This window comes from Antechinus flavipes, chromosome 1, assembly GCF_016432865.1.
Source record: "Antechinus flavipes isolate AdamAnt ecotype Samford, QLD, Australia chromosome 1, AdamAnt_v2, whole genome shotgun sequence".
NCBI lineage: Eukaryota > Metazoa > Chordata > Mammalia > Dasyuromorphia > Dasyuridae > Antechinus > Antechinus flavipes.
Window position 1 is genome coordinate 294,534,209 of NC_067398.1, and position 23,686 is coordinate 294,557,894.

General features: G+C 33.9%; 1 protein-coding gene across 2 annotated transcripts in view; it reads right to left on the reverse strand.

The window, feature by feature from the left end:
• ABCC1 (ATP binding cassette subfamily C member 1) overlaps positions 1 to 23,686 on the reverse strand; it is a 146,368-nt gene that overhangs the window by 67,167 nt on the left and 55,515 nt on the right. For both annotated transcript variants that reach the window (XM_051962650.1, XM_051962643.1), the window contains 3 exons: positions 22,937 to 23,062; positions 3,952 to 4,013; positions 3,047 to 3,178 (listed from right to left, as the gene is read on the reverse strand). In XM_051962650.1, the coding sequence (XP_051818610.1) occupies positions 3,047 to 3,178; positions 3,952 to 4,013; positions 22,937 to 23,062 (320 nt within the window). The remainder of the gene's footprint in view (positions 1 to 3,046; positions 3,179 to 3,951; positions 4,014 to 22,936; positions 23,063 to 23,686) is intronic.

Below are 23,686 nucleotides of genomic sequence, written 5' to 3' on the forward strand. Positions count from 1 at the left end.
AGAGATGTCATTTTTCTTGGCCTTTTTAACTTACAGGACATGGAAAAATACAAAGCTAGAAGGACTGGAGAAAGAAAGAAGACCGAGAGAGAGAAGACTGGAGAGTAATATAGAGTAAAGAAAATAAAGTGCGGTGAAAGGAATCTGTTAAGACTGAATCAAAGAAAAGAAGAATCTAAATAGAAGCAATTTTATAGAAAAGAGAAGATATCAGGATAACTAGGTTCTGGGCAAGAGCAAAGCAGAATGTATGTAAAAGGGCAGAAAGTGGACTAGGTTGTGCAGGCACAAAGAATATGAGAACAAAGAACCATGAGCCAAGGCAAGAACCCCAGTAACTAACTGGGTACAACATTGGCTTTAACAGCTTTCTAAGAAGGAATAGAATCTTGGAAAGTTATAATTTCACTATTATTCTGGAGTGTATTTTAGTTGTCATGGCTAGCGAGAATTTCTTTCATAAGAAATTGGATGATTTATCTGTTAAGGAGAAAGAATGTGAAGAAATATTTCATGAGAAAGCAGAATTTTAACTCTTTTTTTCAGGGGAAAAAACATGAAGAAAATTATTGAAAAAAGTCTTAAATGGCATCTCAAGTTGAATAGTGGGTATTTCCAAAGTTAATCATTAGTAGTACCTGATTGTGTGACCTTTTTCACAATTGGTATATTGTAAATAATCATTTGTCCGTTTTTGTTGCTAAATTACAAAGCCAATAACCTTGAGACATATAAGCTTAGAAGATTAGGTACCCAAAAAAAGGGTTATTTAGAAATGAACAAAAGTATATAGAAATAGAGGTTTCTCTAGGTTATTGAATAAAGAATATTTAATAAACTAGAGAGAGGACTCTCAGCTAACTGATTAATGAGACCCTCCAAGTTTGATCATTGTGAGGAAGTAGTAGAATATATCTCTTGATCACCTTGGAAACTATGTTGAGAATTAATAAGGTAAGAAGTCTATTGCACAATTATAAAGATCAAGAATGACTTGAAAGAACTGATATAAGAAGACACTCCCAATCCATTCCTTAAAATATTGCACACTGCAGTTGTACTGATTGTCTATCTTCCTCTCTTTCTCTCTTAATTTACATGGGATGGATCTGTGGAAGGGGGAGAGGAAGGGATATTAGAGAAAACTATGATGATGTAAAAAACTAAGACATCATCAATGAACTTACTTTTAAAATATTATAATTACCAACTATGACTTGATTCCTACCAGGTTATATTCTCATTTTTATTCATGTTGTTCAAATAGGACATAATTTTTAAATTTTTATTATAACTCATAATATTCTGTAAAAAAATTTACCCCCAAAATAAGGTAACAAGTCAAGTCAGGGTAAAGATCATAGTTTAGAAAGAGGTTTATATTCCTAAAACTCACTAAACTGAGAAAAGCAGGTATCTGTTTGTTATATCTATATTCTTGATTTTGCTATGAAAAAATAAATAGTATTTAGCTGTTCTGAGGAGCATTTCTCATTTTCAAGTACTTTGTGATTCCTGTTCCTGATCCCCAATAGCAGCATAAAAAGGATAAACAAAGTTACATTATCTGTTTCACTTTATAGAACAAGTACCATATATACAACAATTAGAACATACCAAGATGTAATTGCCCCTGCATCCCTTTATTAAGAAAGGCCCAGAATATAATCAAACTGAGGAATTCTAGAACCAGGCAAGGTTCTCTTAATTTTTCTGATGTTAATCCTGGGAACCTGGCTCTCTCCAGGTCTAGTTTAGTCCTGTGGGGATAAAGACCTATTTCCCATAGGGATAGAATCATGACCAGAAAATTTACCCTACCAAGAGCACATTCAAGTGTAATTCATCCTTAACAAAATATACCCAAGAGTAGGCAAACTCTGGTTTCAACAAATATAATCCATATTTCCCCTTCTCAAAATCATGAATATGATTAGGCATCTATGAACACAATCAATCATACATCCACAAATGCACTTTTCCTAGCATAATAATAGAATGCTCATACCAACCAAGCAAGGCACAGAAACCCCACTCTCCCTACAATCAACAATGCCTTCCAAATATGATTTCCTCTTGCTTACAAAGAGGATGTTACTGATATAGTAGCAGCTGATCTTGTACTTGGTTGTTTTCCCAGTAACAGCAGTAAGAGCTGAATGAATTTATTGATGTCTTTTTGCCTGGATCCATTATGTCAGAAAGTGTAAATTATATGCCAAGGATTTGGAAAGCTGAGGAGAGCTTTCCTTCTCCCTATATATATATTTATTTCTATGGAGATAGAATTCACAATCTTGGCTTAATTAGTTAACCAGTAGTTCTCAAAATGTGGTGCTTGGATTCCTGGGGATTTCTAGAGATCCATTCAGGTGATACATGAAATCAAAACTATTTTCATTGTTAGTACTAAGATGTCTATTAAAATACTGTCTACTGTCTATTAAATATTGCCATTAAAATAACAATTTTTAAGTATTGTATATTAAAAAAACTGCTTTCTTTTTCCAACTACCTACTTATGTGAGACCAGGCATTCTTCACTTTTTTAACCAAAACACCTTTTTGCAACAGATTGAATGCAGAAAAAGGTATGAGAATAAAGCTGCCTTCAAATTATAGTCTTGTAAAACAACATCATTCTAATTTTTTTGTTTTAGAAAATAATTTTTCATAAAAATGTTATTTATGTTAACATGAAGTGAAATTTTTTAATGAAGTGACAAATTTTTTAAAGAATTTTTAGTTTCTAGTAGAGTAAATACTAATAATTATGGCTGACACAAACTAAAGCTCTTTGGGGTCCTCAAAAATTTTTAAGAGTGTAAAGAGGTCCTAAGGTCAAAAAATCAGAGAACTACTACATTATATTAATGACCTAAACAATTAAAACTCTGGCATTGTTGACACCTTAATTAACAATGGGAAAAAAACTCCAAATTTATATACCACAGTCCTTCCTAGGAAAAATTATTCTGTATTATTAATCTGAAATCTAGATCATCATCCCAGAAGCCTGCATATCATCTGTGGGATTCACACTTACTTTTTTGACTTAGCACACTCTTTCTTCCAGTTTTTCACCAGAACAGGCACTACATGTTCAGAAGTGTCTTCTGGGTTTAGGGACCATAAATCTGTAGCCTCCAGAGGACATTTATATCCCTGGACCATCAACCTAAATTTGAAACAGAGAAATTGTGTGAGAGAGCAAGTATATCTGCATATTAATGCCAGGAAACATATTACTAATGAAGAAAGAGCTCTTATTCTGAATCATTCTAATGACAAAAACAAACAAAGAAATAGGATAAACCTTGAAAAATTGTCCTGTAGAATAGAGATGTGAAAGATGTGGCCTATGAGCCATATGAAGGCCACAACATTTCTGAATGTGGTCTGAACCAGATTAAAATGAAATTGGGCATATCTAATATGGAAATATATTTTGCATGACTTCATATGTACATTAAGTTTCATGTTTTATTTTTTCAATGGATGGAAGAGAGTTTGAAACTGAAAATAAAAATTAACCTTAAAAAGTGTAACTGGGAAATATTTAACAAAATAAATTAAAAATGTAATAAAATAAAGAATATTACATTTTAAAACTAAATCAATATGAGACCCAAAAGGAGACTTTAATGACCCTGGTTTCTATTTTAGTTTGACAGTACTAATGTAGAGAAAATAAATTTAAATGACCCAGTCTTTCCTTATCAAATGAGTTAAAAGTATTTTTTATATTTATAACTTTCAATTTGAGAAAGGAGTACCTTTGTAGGTTTTTGGCATGGGAAGTAATACCATCTCCTATTTACAGATGGGCAAACTGAGTGAGGTACCAATTCATTCATGATCACATAGCTTCTACCGGCTATAGTACCTCTACACAAGCAGAGGAGACAGCCCAATTTGAAACAGATAGGAATTAGAGTTCAGTGTCCTTACCCAGTAATCCACCAGAAAGTGATTCTAGAAAGGAAGGAAGCACCAGACTCCGGACAGGGATTCTATCAGAAAAAAAAAAAAGAAATGGGGGGGGGGGGAATAGAATAATTAAGTCACATACACTAAGGCTATTAAAGGAGTAACTGACATCTTATCCTTCTGCTTTTGTGACATTCAATCACTTCAACACATCCAATCTGGCATCAAAAATTATATTCTCTCTCCTGAGTTACAATAACTTTAAAAAACAATAAATAAAGACATTACTTTCAGTCTTTTCAAAGACCTTTTCTCTGAGGAGCCCATAACAGTTTCATAAAAGACCCAAATTGCATCATTAATAAGTATTATTTTCTAGGTTCAAATACACAGAGCACTTCGCCTGCCCCCAACACCACTTAATGTTGAATTCTGGAATCTAAGCTAGTAAACAGTCATAAAAGACCTTTAACAAAGTACAAATTAAAAGAAACTTTATAAGTGAGCATAAGCCAACTTTTAATTGTTCACTTTCTGATTATGTATGAAAATGTTTCATTACAGTCTGGCTTCCCTAGGAGAACTACACCTTCCTGTTTCCTATAGTCCCATGTTCAATAATAGGTGGGTACATAATAGGTTGATTGCAAATTAATAATTATCAACATAAACCAAACATAATCAGAAAGGCAAATCTGCTACCATAACAGGAGAGGCAGAACAGATGCTATATTTCTCTTGAATCCATCTCCTCTTTACTCACACACTGTCACTTGAGTCCAGCACCCTCATCATCTGTCTCCTAGATTATTGCAACAGGCTAACTGGTCTCCCAGCCTCAAGTCTCTCCCTGCTCCAGTGGATTCTACCCATTGGTGACAAAGTATTTTTCTTAAATGAAGTTCTGACCCTATGACTTCAATGCTTAGTCAACTCTGGTGGTTACCATTGCTTCTAGGTTAAATATAAACTTCTATTTAGCATTAAAAGCCTTCTACAACCTAGCCCAGCCCAACTTTTCCAGGCTCATAGGACATTTTTCTCCCTCTAGCAACATGGAATCCAAAAAAATTTACCTCTATATTCCTCAAACAAGTCAAGATGCCCCATTTCCATCCCTCTCCTTTGACTCTGGCCCTTTCACATGCCTGAGGTATACTCCTCTTTAACGCCCCCCCACCCCTCCCCAACCTCCTCACTGATTACCACTCTTCCTTTAATAGACATTTCTAGCACCATCCTCTATGAACACTTCCTGATCCTTCCAATAGCTAGGCTTTCCTCCCAAACAACCTCACATTTAACTACTAAGTATGTATTCCTATTTATTAACTTTTTATTTCTACAATGAATTTTTATATTTATCTGTACTTATCTCTTCCATTAGAATGTAAGCTTTGATGAGGGAAATTTTCATTCTTTGCACTTGCATCCCATGTTCCTAACAGTACTTAACAGAGAAGGCACTTAATAAATGCCTATTAACTGAATATATGACACATACACAATGTCCCAAAAGTCTTAGTGCAGATTTTAGCTATTAAAGCTTCCAACTGCATTAAGACTTTTTGTATGACAGATAGACCTAAACTCTCTAGATATCAAAAATACACACACACACACACACACTCTACACATACACATATGAGGAGGGAGAGTGTCAATACAATTCTTAGGAACTTTTCATTTTAGTCCCTTGGCTTGTAGACCTCCTATCTCCAGGATCAAAAAAATACAGGTCTAAAAAAAGAAGCAGGGCCAGAAAAGGTAATGTAAAAACAGGTAAAGGAGTCTACCAAATTCTATTTATAACACAAATATGGTATTGACATCTAAACCAGGAAGGGCCAAAACAGAATGAAAATTATAGACTAATTTTCCTAATGAATATTGATGTAAAAATTTTAAATAAAATATTAGCAAACAGATTACAGCAATTAATCACACAGATAAAGTATAATTTAGTGGGATTTATATCAGGAATGCAGGAGTGGTTCAATATTAGGAAAAGAATCAGCATAAATGAGCATATCAATAACAAAATTAACAGAAATCAAATGTTTCAAAAGATGCAGAAAAAGCATCTGACAAAACAGAGTACCCATTCCTATTAAAAACACTAAACAGCATAGAATTTTCTTTAAAATGTTAAGTAATATCTATCTAAAACCAACAGCAAGCATTATATATAATGAATATAAACTAGAAGCATTCCTACTAAGATCAGGAGTAAAATAAGGATATGCCCATTTTCATCCCAAGATTATTATTAAAAATTACACTAGAAATGTTAGCTTTAGCAATAAGAGAAAAAAATAGGAATTTGAATAAGCAATGAGGAAATAAAATTATCATTCTTTGCAGATGACAGATGATAATACTTAAAGAATCCTAGAGAATCAACTAAAAAATTACTTGAAACAATTAACAATGTTAGCAAAGTTGCAGGATATAAAATAAGCTCACATAAATAATCAGCCTTTCTGTATATTACTAAAAGACTCCTGAAGCAAAAGATAGAAAGAGAAATTTCATTTAAAATAACTGTAGGCAAGATATAATATTTGGGAGTCTACCTGCCATGACACATTCAAGAACTCTATGAACACAATTATAAAACATTTTCCATATATATGAAGTCAGATCTAAACAAGTGGAAAACTATCAGTTGCTCATCAGTAGGTCAGACCAATATAATAAAAATGACAATTCTATCTAAATTAATCTACTCAGTTAGTGCCGTATCAATCAACCAAAAATTATTTTATAGAGCTAGAAAAATCAGTAACAAAATTCATCTGGAAGAACAAAAGGTCAAGAATACCAAAGGAATTAATGGGGTAGGGGAAGAAATACAAAGGAAGGTGGCCTCGCTGTATCAGATCTAAAACTATATTATAAAGTGGCAATTATCAAGTAGGCTGGGTACACAAGACATAGTACTACATGACTATATCAATCTACTGTTTGATATACTCAAAGACTAGCTTCTGAGATAAGAACTTATTATTTCACAAAAACTCCTGGGAAAACTGGAAATAATATAGCAGAAATTAGGCATAGAACAATATCTCACCCATATACCAGGATAAGGTCAAAATGGATGTATGATTTATACATAAAAGGTATACTATATGCAAATTAGGAGAGCAAGGAATAGCTTACCTGTCAGATCTATTGAGAAGGGAAGTATTTATGACCAAAAAAGAGGTAGAGAAGATTACAAAATGCAAAATGAATAATTTTGATTACATTAAATTAAAAAGGGTTTGCCAAACAAAAGCAATGCAGCCAAGATTAGAAGAAAAGCGGAAAACTTGGAAACAGTTTTTACAGTGTTTCTGATAAAGGTCTCATTTTGAAAATATACAGAGAAATGAGCCATATTTAAAAGAATACAAACTATTCCTCAACTGATAATTGGTCAAAGGATACAACAGGCAGTTTTCAGATGAAGAAATAAAAGCTATACAAATGAAAAAACACTTTAAAAATGCCCTATTGATTGGAAAAACAAAAATTAAAACAACTCTGAGATGCCACCTCACACCTATCAGATTGGCTAATATAATAGAAAAGGGAAATGAGAAATGTTGAAAAAGATGTGGGAAAATTAGAACACTAATGCATTATTGGTGCACTTGTAAACTGTTCCAATCATTTTGGCGAGCAATTTGGAATTATGCCTAAAGGTCATAAAACTCTTTAATCCATCAATACCACTACTAGGTCTATATCCCAAAGAGATCATAAAAAAGGGAAAAGGACCCACATGTGCAAAAAAATATTTATAGCAGCTCTTTTTGTAGTAGCAAAGAATTGAAAATTAAGGAAATGCCCATCAATTGGAGAATTGCTGAACAAGTTATGATATGTTAATGGAATGGAATATTATTTTGCTATAAGAAATATAAGCAGATAAAAGAAAAAAAAGACCCACATGTGCAAAAATGTAGCAAGGAATTGGAAATTGATTTGATGTCTATCAACTGGGCAATGGCTGAATAACTTGCGATATATATTAATGTAATGGAATATTATTGTTCTTTAAGAAATGATGAGCAGGCTGATTTAGAAAAGCCTGGAAAGACTTACATGAACTAATGCTGAATGAAGTGAGCAGAACCAAGAGAATATTATATACAGTAACAAGAAGATTATGTGATAATTATCTGGTAGACTTGGTTCTTTTCAATGAGGTGATTCAAGGCAATTCCAACAGACTAGGGATGGAAAATGCCATCTGCATCCAGAGAAAGAACTACAGACACTGAATGTGGATTGAAGCATAATAATTTCACCATTTTTATTATCTGCTTTTTTTTCCATTCTTGTAATTTTTTTGGTTATTTTTCTTGCACAACATGACAAATATAGAAATATATTTAAAAGAATTACACTTATTTAATCTAAAATCAGATTACTTGTTGTCTCGGGAGGGGGAAGGTAAGGGAGGAAGGGAGGAAAATTTGGAATACAAAGTCTTACAAAAATGAACGTTGAAAACTATCTTTACATGTATTTGGAAAATACTATTTAAAAATGAAATTGTGAGCAAGTAGGTTTCAGAAAAATCTGGAAAGACTTAGAGGAATTGATGCTGAATGAAGCGAGCAAAACCAGAAAAAAATTGTATATAGTATTAGCAAAACTGTGCAGTGATCAATTATGATGGATTTAATTCTTCTCAACAATGCAATGATCTAAGACGATTCCAAAAGACTTGTGAAAATACCTGGAAAAATCCTATCCATGTCCACAGAAAGAACTATGAATCTGAATGCAGATGGAAAAATACTATGTTCACTTTTTGTTTGTTTTTCCTTTCTGGGTTTTCCTTTTTGTTCTGATTCTTCTTTTACAACATGACTAATTGGGAAATATGTTTAACATGATTGTACATGTATAACCTATATCAGATTACTTGCTATCTTGGAGAGGGAGGATGTAAGGAGAAAGAAAAATTTGGAACTCAAAATCATACAAAAATAAATGCTAAAAACATATTTACATGTAATTGGAAAAAAAATTAATGTTAAATGGGGGGGAGAAAATGATTACAGCATAGTATATTCCACTTATGAATATAAGCATGACCTTATCCCATCATGTTAAGTTCTCTTTCTCAGGAGAAGAGAGCTTCCTTGCATGCAAGTTATTTTCCTCACTGTCCTGACACACCTGCCTGTGGCCTGCTCTGTTGAGCTGTGGACTTTTCCAGGTTAGAAATTGGCCCAGTTTAGAATGCATTCAAAAATTCTGTTCACATCAATTGGAAGCAATAGTTCAAGGAGTGGATGTGGAGGTGGGGCTTTGTGTTCTCCAGTACAGGTAGAATGGAAGAGGTGGAATGGAGATTTTCTCTGGAGTCCAATCCCACTTGCCTGGCAGGTTCACTGCTATTACTCCCACTCCATTATCAAACTCATCTTTGATTGCACCTGCCATTTCTTTGTAAGAAAAACTCTGGCTCACCATTTCTTTGTGAAGAAAACTCTTGGGTCCTCTTACTTGTCCTGGTTTGCTTGAATTATTCTGGTAACTTCTTTTTCCCCCGTTTTTCATAAAGTTAATTGACTTAGTTGTGTGTCTGAGTTATTTTTTTCTTTTTCTGCACACGTCTGTAAATTGCAGATATGTAAATTTGTAAAATTGCATAAGTCTCTGGGTTTTGTAACTGCTTATGCTTCTGGTTTGTGTGACTCTGAACTGGTTGAAATTAGCATTTTAATTGAATACTTTGTATTTATTTTGTTATTTTGCCCAGGCTCTGTCTTTGTAAGATATAAATATCTGTATTTGTGTTATAAGGTAGATTCTGCCTTGAAAGATTTAAAATGTAGCCAGACAGAAAAACTTCTAAGTGTTGTAGCCAGAATTTAGAACACTGGGAAAGATTGATGAGCTTTCATACTTGAAGCAGAAGTCCCAGTAAGCAAGTCTAACTCCCACTTTAGGCTTTTTGTAGATTAGATTATAAGAAAAGAGAAATTTATAGGACACTTTTTTCCTATCATTTCAGCCACTGGCCAAGTTGGACAGAAATAAAGTCAGATAATCAAAGCTGTAAAACCATTAAAAAAAATCTTACCAGATTCTAGCTGATTGTAGATTAATTATTAAGGAGTTTGCAAATTAATCATTTTAAGAATGCAGGAGAGAATTTTTGAGACTTTGAATTAATTCCAGGAATTCACTCTCTTCTGAATTATCTTAGTAAGTTTTGGAGTACCCACTCTGTAGGATTTATTTTAAGGAGAAATAAGGATTAAATCTTATTAAAACTTATTAAAAGTTTTAGAAGTTTCCCCCACTAAGGCAATTGGGGTTAAGTGACTTGCCCAGGGTCATACAGCCAGGAAGTGTTAAGTATCTGAGGTCAAATTTGAACTCAGGTCCTCCTGATTTCAGGGCTGGTGCTCTATCCACCACACTAACTAGCTGCCCCCTTATTAAAAGTTTTTTAAAAAGCAAATAGCAAGAGTAATAATTTCATTGCTCTAGGGCAATGAAGAAAGTTAATTTAGTACTTTGCACAGAATGAAGAGTGGAGAAAAAAATAGGTAAGCAGTTTATACTTTAAAGTCACCTCTTATGAACCCTCCTCCCTAGTTCAGAAACCCTCTCCTAAATACAGGTGTTGAGAGAATTGTAGGGAAACAGGATATTTTGCCCACCTTGCCCAGTAGCTGCAAGTGGCCTGAGCCCCAGCAGGGTCTGCAGTTAGGCCATGCATTTGCATCTTACACAGACAAAAGAACAAGGCGTATATAAACAAAGCACGTAATTAAAACACTAATTTCAATCACTTCACAGAGGCACACAAATCAGAGGCATAAGCAATTAAAAAACTCAGAAAGTTATTTAATTTTACAAATTTTACCAGACCTGTACAAAAAAAAATCAAACTAACCTAAATCACGCAATTAAATATGCCCCTTTTATCCCAACCACCCACCAAAAAAGCCTTACCAGAGTGAGTTATTCCCAGGTCAAGAAAAAGGTCCCAAGAGTTTTCCTCACAAAGAAATGGTGGGCCTAATCAAAAGTAAGTTTAATAATAAAGCAGGAGTGAGATCAGTGAACTTGCCAAGCAAGTAGAGTCCGACTCCAGAGAAAATCTATGGTGGTACCTAGTCAGTTTTTATTTGTACTGGAGAACTCAAAGTACCATCTCCACATCCATTTCTTGAACTGCTACCTCAAATTGATATGAACAGAATATCGCAACGCAATCCAAACTGGACCAGTCTCTGACTGGTAATAGCCAGAGCTGATCAGAACAGGTCAGAGGCAGGTGTGTCAGGATACAAAAATCACAGAATAATTTATTTCAGAGTGAGAAAAATAATTTGCATTCAAGGATGCTCCCCCACTTGAGAAGCAGAGCTTAACATGCTAGGTTAAGTCAGTGTTTTTCCCCATTTAATATTTCTTTTTCCAATTACATATAAAGACAGTTTTCAGCATTTATTTTTGTATTATTTTGACTTTCAATTTTGGAAGTGCAACTGATGTCATTTGAAATTTATTGTGTTATTGTATTTCTAAGTTATAGCATATTTCCAAAGCTATATTATAAAATTTGAGAGACCACTGTAAACCAGAAATTCTGTTTGATAAAACTTCTCTTTTAATTTAGATGCTATTAGATAATAAATTAGAATAAAAATTAAATTATAAATGTAGATGCTATTTGATTATAAATTGGCTTTTAAAAGGATATGAAAGAAATTTGGATATTTGGAACTTTTTAAATATTTAGTGAGGAAATTGTTAAATATTTTGTTATAAATCAAATAATAACATAATAATATATAGTAAATAATATTTACTTTAATAGTGAATTTTCATTTGAAAATTCTTGGTTATTATGAAAATGCTTAAGGTGGTTTTTAAAGAAGTCACTTCAAAATATTAATTATGAGTCAAACATCAGGTACTTGTATATCTGAATCCTTAAATATGGGTAAGTTTTAATTTAATAGTATGGGATAAAATATTAACTGTTAGGAAAACATCAAGAAAAATATTCGAGACTTAAATTGTGGTTGGTGAAATTTTCCTATTCAAAATAAAAATTTCTGAGACTAATTTATTATTGTTTTGAGCTTTGTTTACAAGGGAATTGTCATAAAGCCAATAGTAGAAAACAGCATATGCTGTAGTACTGCTGTAGGACACAGCCTAGGTAGGATCCTCCTAATTCTATTTCACCACTACCCTATTTTCTTACTGAAAAGGAAATTTCTCACCATGATAATCTTTTTTTTTAAATTATAGCTTTTTATTTACAAGATATATGCATGGGTAATTAATTTTTCAGCATTGACAATTACAAAACCTTTTGTTCCAATTTTTCCCCTCCTTTCCCACTCCCCTCCCCCAGGTAGCAGGTTGACCAATACATGTTAAATATGTTAAAGTATAAGTTAAATACAATATATGTGCACATGTCCATAGTTATTTTGCTGTACAAAAAGAATCAAACTTTGAAATAGTGTACAATTAACCTGTGAAGGAAATCAATAAAGATTAAAACTTCCCAGGGAATGGAGCAGAAGAGAGGGAGAGTCAAAAGAAAAGTTGGGTCAGTCTTTAATAAGTTGTTACATTGGCCCAAGAAATCTTTAATCAATTTCCTCAGGCCAGCAGAGGGAGGAGAGGGACAATATTTGACTGTTACAGATGAGAATGCTGGGCATCCTACATTAAAATGGCCACTGTGACTCAATAGCTCTCTGAGGGACTCACTCTGAAAGACAGTCACTAAGCCTGTGGCTAAGCATAAAATTAGCCACAGAAGAGAATGTGGTCTCAGAGACTCTGTGCTGGGTATAAGAAGCCGGAAGCCAATAGCGCCTTTAAGATTTTCCTGACTCCTCTCTTAAAAGGGAAGTGAAAAGGGATTAAGGAGAGTCAAACTGTCTATCAGCCAAACTACCAGATACAACTCCATATTCCCTTTACTTTTGGAGGGAGGGGGTTTTCCCCCTCAAAAGAATAGGCTCCATCTTTAGTACCTAGTGAATAAACAAAGTCACCATTTTATGGGATTTTGGGAGAAAGGAGTAACACCTTTTATTACAACTCATCTATATTGGCTAAACTCGCTCTTTCAGATATAGAACTTAGGGACTCATCAAGTAATTGTATGCAAGTCATTTAATTGCTCTGAGGTTTTTTTTTTTTCTGATTCTACTTTCTTCTAGGAACAATTTCTTCTCTTTCTAATGCTAGCACTATTTGTGATTCTTTAAGCTAGATATTTAGTTAAGGATTGAGGAGACTATTTGAAGTGTAGTTTAAGGAAAGCAAAAGTAGCATAACTACGGAGATGCACTTTTTAAAAATTGGAAACCAATCCATCAATCAATCAACAAGCATTTATTAAATTCCTGCTGTATACCAGGCAATATGTTAGGTGCTGGGGATCAAAGCAAACCAATTCTTTAAAAAATAAACAAAAAATTCTCCAAGACATGTGTAGTCAGACAGCCTCAGATCAGGATAAGGTCTGCTGGTCAACTATGTATGACAAATATAATAGATAAGCAGTCTTTAAGCCAAAAAAGAAAACATCTTAACACCCTCTATGGACTTTGGGTATTCAAGTTAATGTAAATTCAGTTTCTTTCTGCTGTTACTCTCCCTCATTCCTATCCCTTACCCAAAAGTAAACTGAGTTCAAAGAAATGAAGTCTCATTACAAAATCTCACATGTTATTTTGAACAGACTAGCAAAATTAAATACAACTAAAGACACTTAGCAAACATCTCTTCCTCTTTCCTCTAATCTCTTAGACTCAAGGAACTAGGAAGCCTACAAGCTATCAATAAAGATTAAAACTTCCCAGGGATCTAAGGTTCCTACTTTCTGTTTAAACTTAGGCTTAGAATCTGCCTAATTTAAGAGGTTCCCAAATTATGAAAAAGATTGGGCCGAGTAAAGTTCCTGGCTGGCCGAAGAGAAAGTTTGAAGAAAGAAAAATAATACCAGAAAAAATGTTTTCAGCACAAGGGTGTGAGATTCATTAAAGAGCCAGAGTAGACAGAATCACATTCCCTAGATCTCAAGTCAGGAAGAGGATGTTGATGAAGGAATGGTGATATCACCATTCATCCAGATTCTCAAATTTGAGTCTTTTAACTCTTCCCTCACCTTTACACTTTAAATGAGTTCAGTTATCATGGTTTGTTGATTTTATTTCCACAACTTCTCTTATATGAATATCCCTATATCTTCCTTCTTACTCCTTTAGGAGTCGCTATCTTCGTATAAACTCTCATCACTACCGATCTAGATTATTCAATAACTTTGAAAAAGTCTTTCTATCTTCACTTTCTTCCACTTCAAATTATCCTTTATGTCACAGCCAGAATGATCTTTTTCTATACATGGATGTTACTCCTCAAAAATAATTACAGCTTACAAAGTTCAAATTTGCTTTGTCTCATGTTCAAAGCTCTCCCTAATCAACCAGCCTTTTTAATTCTAGACTATGATTGCATTTTATTCCTCTGTACATTTTACTCCATCAAAAGAGGACTATGCACTTCTCCAAGAAATAATATTCTGTTGTCTGCTTTTCAAGCTGTATCTTATACCTATAATTTTCTCTGTATTTGTCAAATCTTGTCCATCCTTAAAAGCATAATTCAGTTATGGTATTCAATAAAATATTCCTTGATTCTTGATCAGAAATAACCTTTCTACTCAAGACATTGGAAAGTATTTAGGTTGCAATTTTCCATTGTGTTTATTGTACATTGCAATCTATATGTCAGTCAACAAGCATTTTTTAAGCACTTATCTATCAAGTCCTATGGTAGGCACCTTACAGATACAAGGATAGACAAAAATCACTGTCTTTGCTTTTAGATAGCTCACATACTAATAGATAAGACATGAAAAAAACTAGTTTGTATTCTTACTTACAGTAATAGAAGGATCTCAGAGGGAAGGCACTAGTAGCCAGGAAGCACCAGAAAAGGCCTCTTGCCAGAGGTGAGGTTCAAGCTTTGTCTTAAAAGAGACTAGAGAAACCTCCACACGATAGAAGTGAGGAGAGAGACAGTTCTAGACGTGATAGAGCAAGGAGAGAGACTGTCTCATCTGAGAACTAGCAAATATGCCAAAGGTATCATTTCAAATAATTTTCAGAGGTAAGTAAAGTGTAAGACTGGAAAAGTAGACTGCAACCAGTTTGCAAAGGGCTTCACAAAACCAAATAGAACCTGTTATATTTGATCCTGATGGTAGTAGGGAGTCACAGTAGTTTGTTAGTAGAAAGTTAACACAGTCAGATTTGCACTTTAGCAAAATCAGTTTGGCAACTAAGTGAAGAATGAGTTAGAACAGGGAAAGACTTGAGTCAGAAAGGCCAAGAAAAAATTGCCTTAACTTTTTACCCCAAGAGGGCAAAATGCATGTCTTATTTAAATTTCCCAGCGCCTAGCAGAGCACAGACAGCAGTTTAATAAAAAGTATTTAATCTAATCCCTTTGTTTTGCTAAGGAAAAAAATGAAGTCCCAGTGGGATTGAATAATTTGTTACAACACATAACAAACAAGACTAGAATTTTTGTTTACGGCTCTACAATCTCTCCTCTATTGACTGAATACTGAATCTGCACAAATAGGCCTGTTGTAAGGGAGGGCTGCAGCACAAATAGGAAGGATTCCTCTTCACTTGATCGATATAAAATGTTTGCTCTGGATCCAGAAATGAAGCTTTAGCCTTTGCTTCCCTATCTAGTATCTATTCCTAGGAGATATGAGAACAAACAAATATGTTTACAAACCACCCAGATGCTGAAAAATCTTGGGTCTATGTTGTTTCAAAACAAATAAAATTCCATAATTTCCAAAAAAGAGGGTGAATCAGGGACATAGAGAGATAAAATGAATCTCATTTTACATATTCACATTGAGCAATAGCTTTTAATAAGAACCTATGGGAAATCTATTCTGTACTATTAGAGGCAAGGTGACATTGTAGGAAGAGTCAGGACAGATCTGGGTTCAAATCTTGCCTTGCAAGTTATGTAAAAAAGAGTGAGTCACTTAACCGCTATAAATTTCAGTTTCCTCACCAGTATAATGGAGATAACAATACCTGTAATACTTGCTTCATTGCATTGCTGTGAAGATCAAATGAAATAATGTGTACAAAGTACATTACAAACCAGGAAATACTGTATAAAGGTCAACTATTGTTATCATTATTACTATTCTTAATAATAATAATAAAGAAGGCATATGGAAGATATTAAACAGGATCTAGTCCCTGTCCTTATGGAGCTCATAACCTAGAAAAGGAAATGAGACAAATTAATATGAAAGGACAATTCACAATACAAGGCAATGTTTTTAACAGATGACAGATGAACTATGTAGATTTGCTTTTTATGTAGCAAATACTTAATAAAAAATTTTCAAAGCAACTGAAATGATCTTAATAGCAAAAATATCATTCAAAAAAAGGAAAACCATACAAGGAAAAACCTAGCCAACTGAATAGATCTTGTTGATCTAAATAGTATCTGCTCAGCTAGCTATATAGTTAAATACCAAAAATTTACCAGCCTACACAAATATTTGCTAACTTGGCTGATGTCAGTAAATCAACTAAAGCAAAGAACAGTAATTTCTACCATCTCTATGAAAACTGTCTAGCCCTTTAGATGTTGTCTAAGGCCAATTTCAATACTACCTTGAGCAAAATCTTCCATGAAGACAAGACTGGCACCAGCAGAGGGTGACAAGGGGGTTTGGGGTTTGTTTCTTCTATTTCTAGAAATAACAGAATTTTCTTTTTCCAAGTCCCACTCCCCATCCATCTTCCTCAGCAATCTGCCACTCACTGCCACTTAAACTCAGGTTTAAGGTTATCTACCATGGTCTAGCTGAAAATTTCTAGAAGTCTCTTTAAAACAGAGAGGAGTATACCAGAAAAAAGGGGAAAGTGGAGGTCAAATGAGAGAAATTACATCTCAGGAAGAGGCAAAGAAAACCTATTATAACTGAGGGAAAGAAGGGAAGATGATGAACATTGTGTGAATCTTACTCTCATCAGATTTGGCTCAAAGAAAATATTAGACATATTTGGTTTCACTGAGAAACTTCTCATTATAAAAAAGCAGTAGGGGAAAGAAGAAAAGGGAAGGGGTAATCTACATAGAAGGGCAAACAGAAATAGTAGCAGAAGGGTATAAGAAAGGGAGAGGGACTCTAAACGGGAAGGGCTGCTTAAGGCAAGTAGTACTCATAAGTAAATAGTGAGAAGGAGGGAAAGGAGAAAAGCAAAGAGAAAAGTATAATTCAAAGTTAATTAAGATGGCAGGAAGTACAGAATTAGTAGTTTTAATCACAAATGTGAATGGGGTAAATTCTCCCATAAAGTGTAAGCAGATAGCAGACTGGATTAAAAGTCAGAATCCCACAATATGTTGTTTATAAAAAACACATTTAAAGCAGAGCAATACATACAGAGTAAAAGTAAAAGGCTGGAGCATAATCTATAATGCTTCAGGTAAAGTAAAAAACAAGCAGGGGTAACCATCCTTATCTCAGATCAAGCAAAAGCAAAAATTGATCTAATTAAAAGAGATAAGACAGTAAACTATATCTTGCTAAAGGGTAGCATAGATAATGAAGCAATATCAATATTAAACATATATGCACCAAGTGATGTAGCATCTAAATTCCTAAAGGAGAGGTTAAGAGAGTTACAAGAAGAAATAGACAGCAAAACTATAATAGTGGGAGATCTCAATCTTGCACTCGCAGAACTAGATAAATAAGAAAGACATTAAAGTGACAAATAGAATACTAGAAAAAATAGGTATGATAATTCTTTGGAGAAAATCAAATGGAAACAGAAAGGAGTACACTTTCTTCTCAACAGTTCATGGAATCTTTACGAAAATTGTTTATATATTAGGACATAAAGACTCCAAAATCAAATGTAGAAAGGCAGAAATAGTAAATGCATTTTTTTCAGATCATGATGCAATAAAAATTACATTCAATAAAAAACCAGAGGAAAATAGACCAAAAAGTAATTGGAAACTACATAATCCTATTCTAAAGAACGAATAGGTGAAAGAGCAAATCATAGACACAATCAATAATTTCATCTAAGACAATGACAATAATGAGACAATATACCAAAATTTGTGGGATACAGCCAAAGCAGTAATATGGGAAATTATATATCTCTAGATGCTTACTTGTATAAAATAGAGAAAGAGATCAATTAATTGGACTTGCAACTAAGAAAGCTAGAAAAAGAACAAATTAAAACCTCCCCAAATCAAATACCAAACTTGAAATTCTAAAAATAAAAGGCGAGATCAATAAAATTGAAAGTAAAAAAAAACTATTGAATTAATAAAATTAAAAGTTGGTTTTATGAAAAAAAAGATAAACCTTTAGTTAATTTGATTACAAAAAGGAAAGAGGAAAATCAAATTGTTAGTCTTAAAAATGAAAAGGGAGAACTTTCCACCAAGGAAGAGGAAATTGGAGCAATAATTAGGAGTTACTTTGCCCAACTTTATGCCAATAAATTTGACAACATAAGTGAAATGGAGGAATATCTATGAAAATATAGATTTCCCAGATTAACAGAAGAGGAAATAAATTACTTAAATAGTCCCATTTTAGAAAAAAAATAGAACAAGCTATTAATCAACTCCCTAAGAAAAAATCCCCAGGACGAGATGGACATGTGAACTCTACCAAACATTTAAAGAACAAATAACTCCAATAATATATAAAGTATTTGAAAAAAAAATAGGGAATGAAGGATTCCTACCAAATTCCTTTTATAACACGGACTTGGTACTGATACCTAAACTAAGATGAAAACAGAGAAAAAAACTGTAGACCAATCTCCTTAATGAATATTGATGCAAAAATCTTAAATAAAATATTTTCAAAGAGATTACAAAAAAGCATCCCCAGGATAATATACCATGACTAAGTAGAATTTATACCAGGAATGCAGGGCTGGTTCAGTATTAGGAAAACTATTAGCATAACTGACTACATCAATAATCAAACTAACAAAAACCATATGATTATCTCAATTGATGCAGAAAAAGTATTTGATAAAATCCAACACTCATTCCTATTAAAAACACTAGAGAACATTGGAATAAATGAACTTTTCCTTAAAACAGTCAGTAGTATCTATTTAAAACCATCAATAAGCGTCATATGTAATGGGGATAAACTGGAATTATTCCCAATAAAATCGGGGTGAAATAAGGTTGCCCACTATCATCATTACTATTCAATATTTTATTAGAAATGCTAGCATTGGCAATAAGAAAAAAAAAGAGAGATTAAAGGAATTAGAGTAGATAATGAGGAAACCAAATTATTCTTTACAGATGATCTGATGGTAGAGAACCCTAGAGAATCAACTAAAAAGCTATTAGAAATAATCCACAACTTTAGCAAAATTGCAGGATACAAAATAAATCCACATAAATCACCAGCATTTTTATACACCACTGACAAAATGCAACCGCAAGAGATACAAAGAGAAATTCTATTTAAAATAATTGTCGATAGGATAAAATATTTGGGAATCTATCTGCCAAGAGAGGGACAGGAATTATATGAACAAAACTACAAAACACTTTCCACACAAATAAAATCAGATCTAAACAATTGGAAAAATATTAAGTGCTCCTGGATAGGTCAAGTGAATATAATAATCTATTTAGTGCTATACCAGTCAGACTCCCAAAAAACTATTTTAATGACCTAGAAAAAATAAGAACATCTGGAAGAACAAAAGGTCAAAACTTTCAAGGGAACTAATGGAAAAAAAAAAAATCAAATGAAGGTGGCCTAGCTGTACCAGATCTAAAACTACATTATAAAGCAGCAGTCACCAAAACCATTTGGCATTGGCTAAGAAATAGACTAGTTGATCAGTGGAATAGATTAGCTTCGCAGGACAAAATAGTCCATAACTATAGCAATCTAGTGTTTGACAAACCCAATGATCCCAGATTTTGGAATTCACTATTTGACAAAAACTTCTGGAAAAATTGGAAACTAGTATGACAGAAACTAGGCACTGACCCTAACACCATATACCAATATAAGGTCAAAATGGGTTCATGATCTACACATAAAGAATGATATTATAAACAAATTAGAAGAACATAGGATAGTTTACCTCTGAGATCTGTGGAGGAGGAAGGAATTTATGACCAAAGAAGAACTAGAGATCATTATTGATTACAATATAGATAATTTTGATTATCTTAAGTTAAAAAGATTTTGTACAAATAAAGCTAAGATTAGAAAGGAAGCAATAAACTGGGAAAACATTTTTACATTCAAAGGTTCTGATAAACCTTTTCCAAAATATATAGAGAACTGACTCAAATTTATAATATTTCAAGCCATTCTCCAACTGATAAATGGTCAAAGGATATGAACAAACAATTTTCAGATGAAGAAATTGAAATTATTTGTAGACATATGAAAAGGTGCTCTAAATTACTATTGATCAGAGAAATGCAAATTAAGACAACTCTGAGATACACCTGTCAAATTGGCTGAGATGATATGAAACAATAATGACCAATATTGGAGAAGATGTGGAAAAACTGGGACACTGATACATTGGAACTGTGAACTGATCCAACCATTCTCGAGAGAAATCTGGAATTATGCTCAAAAAGTTATCAAACTATGCATACCCTTTGATCCAACCGTGTTTCTATAGGGATTATATTCCAAAGAGATCTTAAAGGAAGGCAAGACACCCCCATGTACAAAAAAAAATTTTTTTATTATAGCTTTTAATTTACAAGATATATGCATGGGTAATCTTTCAGCATTGACAATTGCAAAACCTTTTGTTCCAACTTTTCCCCTACTTCCTCCCATCCCTTCTCCCAGATGGCAGGTTGCTCAATACATGCTAAATATGTTAAAGTATAAGTTAAATACAATATATGTATGCATGTCCATACAGTTATTTTGCTGTACAAAAAGAATCGAACTTTGAAATAATGTACAATTAGCCTATGAAGGAAATAAAAAATGCAGGCAGACAAAAATAGAGGGATTGGAAATTCTATGTAGTGGTTCATATTCATCTCCCAGAGTTCTTTCACTGGGTGTAGCTGGTTCAATTCATTACATGGGCAAAATTTTTTGTTTGTGGAAGCCCTTTTTGTAGCGGTAAGAAATTGGAAACTGAGTGAATGTCCACCAATTGGAGAATGGCTGAATAAATTATGGTATATGAATGTTATGGAATATTATTTTTCTGTAAGAAATGACCACCAACATGATTTCAGAGAGGCCTGGAGAGACTTACATGAACTGATTCTAAGTGAAATGAGCAGAACCAGGAGATCATTATACACAGCAATACTGAGACTATATGACGATCAATTCTGATGGACATGGCTCTCTTCAACAATGAGATGATTCAAACCAGTGCCACTTGTTCAGTGATGAAGAGAGCCATCTACACCCACAGAGAGGATTGTGGGAACTGAGTGTGGAACCCAACATAGCATTCTCACTCTCTCTGTTGTTGTTTGCTTGCATTTTGTTTCCTTTCTCAGTTTTTTCTTCCTTTTTGATCTGATTTTTCTTGTGCAGCAAGATAACTTGCATATATAGGCAAAATATGCAAAAATACATATATTTGATTTAACATATATTTTAACATATTTAACATGTATTGAACTACCTCTATCTAGAGGAGGAGGGTGAGGGGAAGGAAGGGAAAATCTGGAACAAAAGTTTGCAAGGGTCAGTGTTGAAAAATTACCCATGCATATGTTTAGTAAATAAAAAACTTTAATTAAAAAAAAAATTTACAGAGGTGAAGTGGGAACATTACCCAGTCCTGCACATTCTGGTCTCTACTGGCCAGGGCTAGGCACTGAGAACCTCATTCTTTCAAAACAATACCACAAAAGCAATGGGGAGTGAAAGGAGAGGAGAAGAGAAAGGAATGAAAAAAAACAACATGAGTTCTACTTTACATTCTGTCATTACACTCAGGAGGAACAAGAGAATTCTCTTATTTTAATCCTCAATGGTGTCAGCTCTCAGAAAATCCCATTCCCTCTTCCGTTTTCCTGAATTTGTTGGCCAAGAGAAAATAAAGGTACCCAGTCAGAGGATGAAATTTCAAGTTCTGCTTCTCTTCCCACCACCCACCATCACTTTTTCATTAATCAAAAACTAATAGCTTGTAAACAACATATATTTTTGATTTTATCAGTATTTGTCCCATGTAAAGACTTTATTCACAAGGTGATAGATGATTCATTCTTCCATTACCCAGCACATATGTGCTTCTAGATCTCTAAAGTGACAATGGAAAGAATCAACACACACACACACACACACACACACACACACACACACACCCCTGCTAAATAAACTCTCTAAGGGCTCATTTCTTCAGAAGAACCAAATCTCCAGGCTGGAGTTCTGAAAACAAGAATTTCCAGGTCTCTCCTCCCTCTTGACCCCATGATATCTTACTTGAAAGATTTCTTTAAAAAAAAAAAATTCTCATCACCAAAGAGCCTTTCTTCCTCCCATTTAAACTAGCCACACATTAGAATGATCAATTCTACACAAAACCAATGGCTTAGCCCCAGATCAACCCAGGTCAAGCCCAAGTGCATCTCAGCATCCAGAAAACTGTTCTCACAACAAAATCACCATGGCTGGTCACAAATAATGCTTCTTCATGTATAAGAAAATGTAGTTCCCTTCAACCCACAGAGGAGAGAAGACAGTGCCTTGTCTTTCCTGCCTCAATCCATACTAATGTCTTGGAAATCATGACATCCTGACCATACTGACATGATCATCCTTAGGTTTAAGAAGAGTGATACCCATTTCTCCTTCCCCCTCTTCCCTCCTCTCCCTCCCCCCCCACATAGTTGCCTTTTCACACACACATACACACACATGCATCGCCTTTTTCTTCATACTTACAGGATCGTTGATAGTTTCTGAGAAGAGAGGTGACTGGTCTGAGAAGCAGGACAATATCAACTGAATCAGTACCAGGATGAAGTAAATGTAGAAAGTGACATCGCGAAATACATCAACTCTATCACTCTGAACACAAGAGGAGAAAAGGTAAGACACATTCAACTTTCAGAATTTCTTCTCTGAAAAAAATGGGGGGAGGGATAATATATAGGTAAGACTAGAACCTGGAACATACCAACTCTGATCTTATCAACCCCAACCAAAAATTGTCCAGCTTGGGAAAATGAAGCCCTTCCAGTAGCATCTAGCTACTCCATAAGATATATTCTATTTTGTCTATTCCTTTTACCAGCACAAAAAGGGTCTGCCAGGTGAAAACAGAAATTTAAAGATTGGCAACTACATAAAGAATTCTGCTCTGGAATGTGGGGCTATTTGAAGAATAAGGAAAACTCCTCGCAAAAATACAGTGTGGTACAATGGATTGAAAACTAGCCAGGAAAACTTATATTCAAATCCCACTTCTAATCCATACTGACTATGTTACCTTAGGCAAGTCTTTTAATTTCTCAGGGTCCTAGACAGTTCTCTAATTTGCAAAACAGGATTCAATCTGTTTTGACAGAAGGAATTCCATAATGGGTAATCCCTAAAGCAAAGTAATGGAAAGTCCATTTCCCAAACTCTCAAAATTATAAATAACTTCCCCAAAAGAGAGCTAGTTCTGCTTAACTCTTTAAATTATTTCGC